The sequence below is a fragment of the Pholis gunnellus genome (assembly GCF_910591455.1).
Source record: "Pholis gunnellus genome assembly, chromosome: 4".
Taxonomy (NCBI): Eukaryota; Metazoa; Chordata; class Actinopteri; order Perciformes; family Pholidae; genus Pholis; species Pholis gunnellus.
The window spans coordinates 1,186,243-1,192,440 of NC_136530.1; the positions used below are offsets into that span (position 1 = coordinate 1,186,243).

Below are 6,198 nucleotides of genomic sequence, written 5' to 3' on the forward strand. Positions count from 1 at the left end.
TCACTAAAATGTTATTTCCTCACTGTATCAGTAAAGTCTATCACATAAACACTGGTGGTGTCCCATCACTGATACACTCATCCTGCAGACAAAGATCGTCTGTGCTGAAGAGGACCATTCACTCAGTTCTTAAACATGTGGCCCATCATCTCTGACAAGTTAAATGTTCCTTTTGTTTATAACAAGCAGTTTGGTTGGTGTGCAAACCTGAAAGACCTGTATAGAATTAGTGCTGCAACCAACGATTATGGTCATTATCCATCAATCGGCCAAGTGTTTTCTCAATTAATTGATTAACGTGAGGCATAAAATGTCGAAGAATGGCAAATATTTCAATAAAATAGATATGTCGGAAAAGGAAGAACTTTTTTTAATTTTGCATTTCTAGAATGAAGTCGAAATTTCAGTATTTGCGCTAATGCTAGTAGTTAGATTTATTCTGGAAAGTTCGATGTGTATTCTCAACATTTCTACATTTAATGTGTATTCTTACCAAACAAAAAATTAAAACCTTTCGTCTCTAATTTATGTAAATATTTTCACTTTCCACTAATACTGAAATCTCAACAATATTCTCGAAATGCAAATTATTTTAAAAACCTCAAATCTTCTTCCCCTTATGCCTTAATACTACTTCTTCTGTAGTCCTTAAATTAAATAATCAATAATCAAATAAATATGTAAAATAAGTTGTAATTTGCAAACTAAAAAATATTTGTAAATCTTGCATAAAACTTCAAAATGAATGTGATTTTTTAAGATTCACTCATGTGGATGAAGTAAAAAAAAAAAAAAAAAGGTCCTCGTGAGACGTCTGTGCTGCTTCTCGGATGTGACGCACCTGAAGTCATCCACCTGTCCAGCAGGTAAGATACCTGACAGCAGCAGCAGCCGCGTGACCGTGTTGTCCATCCGCACAGATCTGAAGAGGAACGTTCCCCCTCGCGCTCCAGGAAACAGCAGCGACACCATCAGCTCTGAAGGATCTTCAGTCATGGACAAACTAAAGTCGGTGTTAAGCGGCGAAGAGGCGCACAAAGACAACAAAACCGTGTTACAGGTAAAATAAACTCCACCAGACACGCTGCTCAAACTCAAACCGAGACAATAATCAAAGACTCAATCTGAACTTTATTCACACAGACTGTGAACGAAGCCTCGACCTTAGGATGGGGGACGCGATTGAAGGGGTTCGTCGCGTGTTTCGTGGTGGGGGGCGTGTGCACAGTGTTGGTAAGGATCTTTAAATAATGTCTATATAATAATAATAATCTGAGTTTATGCTCCACTACAACAAGGAAGAGGCAGCAGGGAGAGGTGGTTGTACTGGTTCTTCTGGCTCTGAGGAATGTTGAAGATGTGATTCAGCAACACTGAGCAGCAAAGAATCTCTTTGCAGCAGTTTAGAGATGAAAAACCTGCAGATTTTGTATTTTTTAACTATTATTTGAGAGGAAATCAACATGTCTCCGTGTTTGTCTTTGCAGGGAGTGTGTCTGCTCTTCCTCCCCAAGATCGGGATCACTCTCTTCATTGTGTTTTACACTTTGGGAAACCTGTGTACTCTGGGCAGGTCAGTAGTGTCTGGTGGTTTTATTTTGAAGGTGTAATATCTGGCCACATGATTGAACAGATGGAGGGCAGCTTCTCACCTCTACTGCTGGGTCCATACAATGTACATCTACAGTCATCACTTATAAAATATGACTAACAGCAGGGAACGAAAACACAAAATTCAACCAAACTGCTGAAATGTGAACCATCTGTGTGTTTACTGTGACGCTAACCCGGGAGGTACAGTCCACGTATGTTTTGATAGTTTGTTTATTAGATTAAATCCAAAGAAAAACAACTCGTATTTACAGGAAACTACTTCACCAGGAAACAGAAAGTCTCCAGGAAGAGCGGGGCTTTGAAGCTAATTTTACATGCTGGCCAAACATCAGAATTATAACTTCCTGGTCCGTCACGTGATGCCATGGGCCCAAAAATACTTTTTCCCATAGACTTAAATTGGGAAAGAGATGTTTTTTTTTTTTTTTTTTAGGTGAATAATTTTCCCAGTACGAATACTTGAACGGCCCTTATTTGAATCATTAGGTCCTAAAATATGTAAAATGCACTAATAGCTGAATTATTTTGCTGGCTGAATGCTAGTTGTTACAGCTAACCGCTAACTTAAATTCTGTCTCCTGGTGCTGACGCACGCTCTCCTCCTGGCAAAGTAGTCTCCTGGTTTCTGCCACTTTGTATTTAATCCAGTAAACTACACGTGACTCACTATCGCCTCTAGAGGTACGAGTGTTATTACAACACAGGACGGGCCGCGGCTAGCTGGTTAGCATGCTAATGTCAGTAGATACCTCTGTGTTTGACAGGATGGGCCGCGGCTAGCTGGTTAGCATGCTAATGTCAGTTGATACCTCTGTGTTTGACAAAAAGTCATCTCTTTAACCTCTTCACAATCTGATGACAATGTTTTTTAACTAAAACTGTGGCCACATCTTACACACTGCACCTTTCTTTAAGTACAGACCAGTAGTTCAGCATTTATACAATACATATTTTAAAAAGTATTTACATTCTTAGATATGTTTCTGTCTGACAGCACCATGTTTCTGATGGGGCCAATGAAGCAGGTGAAAAGGATGTGTGACAAAACAAGAGCCCTGGCCACCACGATTATGTTTGTAAGTGCACTAAATATAGTTCTTGATTTTGACTTTTCACTCGTTTCCCCTCCGTCTCCTCAGCAGACCTCTAAAGGGGAAATTAATAATAACAAATCTGATGATGACTGTGATTACATTTTGTTCAGACTTGCCTCGTGTTGACTCTCTGTGCCGTCTTCTGGGTGAGTTGAGTTATTTACGATCACATCTAATCGATAAAGAGCATGACTCAGTATTGCTTTGAAGTCTGGTTTCACTTCATTCGTTCCGTCTTGCAGTGGAAGAACTTTGGACTTGCTTTGTTATTTGTCATCTTGCAAGTCCTGTCGTTCGCCTGGTGAGTTACGATTTCTCCTCATAGATTTCAGTCTGAGATGATTATTGGTTCGTGACATGACATTTTTTTTGTTTGTTTGTTTGCAGGTACAGTCTGTCGTACATCCCGTTTATAAGGTTTGTTATTTAAACTCCATTAATTCAGACTCATAATGCTGTTCTTTCCACGTTTCTAGGTCTGATTAATGTGAATTACTTTCCAGGGATGCGGTAATAAAGTTGGTGGCGGTGTGTGTTTGAGGCCTGTCGATGTTCGGAGGGTTTCCTGCTGGATGAAGAGGCCTCCTCCTCCTCCTCCTCCTCCTCTTCCTCCAGAGAGTCTGATACTCTTCCTGTTTTATCTCCAAAGACCTTATTTTATTTTGTTTATGCTTCATGCACTGTGCTGAATGATAGTTTGGTGTGTATTGATTACTTATACCAGTTTTAATGAGCGGGAGGGGGCTTGGTTTGTAAATTGTGTAAATATTTGTAATAACTGTATGTATTCATGTTTATTTTGTAATTATTCCCATTACTGAGAGGAGCCTTCTTTGTACACTTGGCTCTCTGTAAATTATAAAGAATAATCTAGAACGTGGTCTGAGTATATTTCTAATAGATTGCTGTATTTGTTTGTTGTATTTCTTAGTTTGAACACTAGATGTCGCTGTCATTTTGAGTCAACCATCATTGATTACTAGTTGATAAAAACATTTACCTCAGTCGATCAGATAAACATGGTGGAAGTTAAAACATTTCAGCAACGTTGGTTAAATAAGAACCTTCAAAAGGAAAGTGTTTCCTTAGTTTCCAAAGAACAAGAGAATAATGTTAGAAGACAAACTAAACATCCGTCCCACACTTCTTACTGCTGTTTTCTGGTCTAGAAACACTGATTTTATTTAAGTGTAACTGTTAGAAAACAACACATTCAGTATTGTTTGACCCGTGACTCCTTTGTATTTGTATGTGTCCCACAATTTAAAACACGTTTGGCCGGTCCTGTCTATGAAACGTAAAAAAAACAACCTGTCACAACTTCACAGAACCAAACCTGACTTCTTCAAATGTCTTGTTTTGTTGAACCAAAAGTGAACCCAAAAATATGTAGTTTGCAATGATATATGTAGAAGAAAAGAAGAAAAATCCTCGTAATCGTTTCAGCTTTAATTCAGATGCGCCGTAGAGTGTGAACCGAAATAGTTACTTAAAATTCTAAATGCAGTTTCCTGCATCATTTAATAAAAGATTTGGTGTCTTAAAGTCATGTTTGATCCGGAGGAACAGTCTCAACAATGAAAAAACATCTCCAATATTTTTTCTTGATTAAATCTGTTTTTCTCCATATTGCTCCCAAAGAAAAGTTGTATTGCTAAAGAGTCTTGCGCCCTTAAATTGTTCCTTGAATTACTTTTTTATATATTTTGTGTTATTTTGGTCTCAAATCAAGTCAATCAACACACTGCACAACGGTTGCTTTATTTATTGGGCTTGAAAGTGTCAATAAAAAAACAAAAACCTTCTCTTATGAAGTCGAAGATTAAAAATTAAACTTCATATTTGGCATTCCAAATATATCCCAATTTTCCTGTTGCAGTGCAAGGAATATGAATGAATGAATAAATAAATGAATAAGATAAGATAATCTTGTATTAGTCCTATTAGACATTTACAGTATTACAGCAGCATATAGTATAGTGCAAACAAGAGACAAGATCAAAACAAGATCAAAACAAGTATTATAAATAAGTAAAACATCCACAATAACTAAATCAATATTTAAATATTAAATATAATTATTTAAATATAAATGTAAAAGATAATAGTGGAAAGGTGCTTTATATTTTACTTTCTAATAAAATATATATATACACACGAATACTCAACCGGAAAGGGCGGGGCTTTCGCCTCTCTAGCTTCCGTTTCACTAGGAGTTCGAACAGGCGCGCGCGCGCCCTTTTCCCTCTCCAGCCTCACGTGACCCAACCCGGAAGTGTCCCGGACCCGGACGTCCAAACAGCAACAACCGACCTGTCCGTACATGTCTGCGCTGAAGAAAGTTGAGCTTCTGTGAAACATGACAGACTTTTTGTTAAAAATAAAAAGCAGCGTAGCAGAGAAGCAGAAGACAGCTGTCACTCAGAGCGACCTGGTTAAATGTGGATTAAAAGGTACTGTTAACTTTAGTAACGTCTTTAATTAACGTATTCATTTAACGTTAGTTAGGTTAGCTAATGGCTGTGTTTAAGCTAGCTTACCTGTGTGTTGTGTTGTGCTCTGAGACTGACAATTTAAATAGTTCACTTGACCTACCGGTAAGTCCATTACATGTCTCCTTGTCTCCTTCCCTCAGGGATCCAGCTGAGACCGTACCAGCTGGATGGGGTCCAGTGGTTGACCCAGTGTCTGAAGAACCAGCAGGGATGCATTCTGGGAGACGAGATGGGTTTAGGAAAAACCTGTCAGGTACGAGATCCACCAGTCCTCCTTAAGACTGATATAAGTACTGATACATGTGTACTTTTACTTTAATATACCTATAATATATAAATGACTTGTCTATTTGTTCAACAGCTTTCTTCAGTTTAGTGTTACTTTGCAGACGTCTCTGGATAATAATGTTTTAAAAACTTTATTTATACAGCACCTTTCAAAACAAATGAATTACTATTTGTTTATATTAATATAGTGTAAATTGTTGTATTATTTTATGTTGACGTTGTTTGGGGCTCTACAAATACAAATTGAATAGAGGAAAAACACACATAATTACACTGTATCAGACAATCAGTAGAAAATTAATCTTCAACTATTTTAATTACCAATATATCCTTTAAATAGAATTTCAAGCTTTACAGTGATGAGGATTTGTCACTTTTATTTTCTGATATGATAATAAATGCTTCATCTTTCAACATCGCCTTTGACTTTAAGAACTTGTGATGAAGATTTCCTGCTAGAGACACAGGCACCGTTAACTGCTGTGTTACAAAGGCCTGCGTGATGAATTACTGTCGTATAATTGTAATATAATTGTATTAATGTCGCGTCTCTTCAGACGATCTCTCTGCTGGTGTTCATGTCTGGAGATCTGGGGGAGAGCGGTCCGTTCCTGGTGCTGAGCCCGCTGTCTGTCCTGGAGAACTGGAGGACGGAGCTGGAAAGGTGCCGCCACGTTCACACGGTTGTCTTTCAACAATACACATTA

At 38.1% G+C, this 6,198-nt stretch overlaps 2 protein-coding genes across 2 annotated transcripts in view; both read left to right on the plus strand.

The window, feature by feature from the left end:
- Positions 1 to 875: 875 nt before the first annotated feature.
- Positions 876 to 4,159, plus strand: sft2d2a (SFT2 domain containing 2a). The gene is made up of 8 exons (XM_079158424.1): positions 876 to 1,060; positions 1,144 to 1,233; positions 1,488 to 1,573; positions 2,609 to 2,690; positions 2,819 to 2,854; positions 2,951 to 3,009; positions 3,096 to 3,125; positions 3,212 to 4,159. The coding sequence occupies exons 1-8, from the start codon at positions 995 to 997 to the stop codon at positions 3,246 to 3,248; spliced, it is 486 nt and encodes a 161-aa protein (XP_079014550.1). The 5' UTR covers positions 876 to 994; the 3' UTR covers positions 3,249 to 4,159.
- Positions 4,160 to 5,020: 861 nt separating this feature from the next.
- chd1l (chromodomain helicase DNA binding protein 1-like) overlaps positions 5,021 to 6,198 on the plus strand; it is an 11,561-nt gene continuing 10,383 nt past the window's right edge. The window contains exons 1-3 of the mRNA XM_079158571.1: positions 5,021 to 5,161; positions 5,344 to 5,456; positions 6,049 to 6,155. Coding sequence (XP_079014697.1) covers positions 5,068 to 5,161; positions 5,344 to 5,456; positions 6,049 to 6,155 — 314 coding nt within the window. The 5' untranslated portion in view covers positions 5,021 to 5,067. The remainder of the gene's footprint in view (positions 5,162 to 5,343; positions 5,457 to 6,048; positions 6,156 to 6,198) is intronic.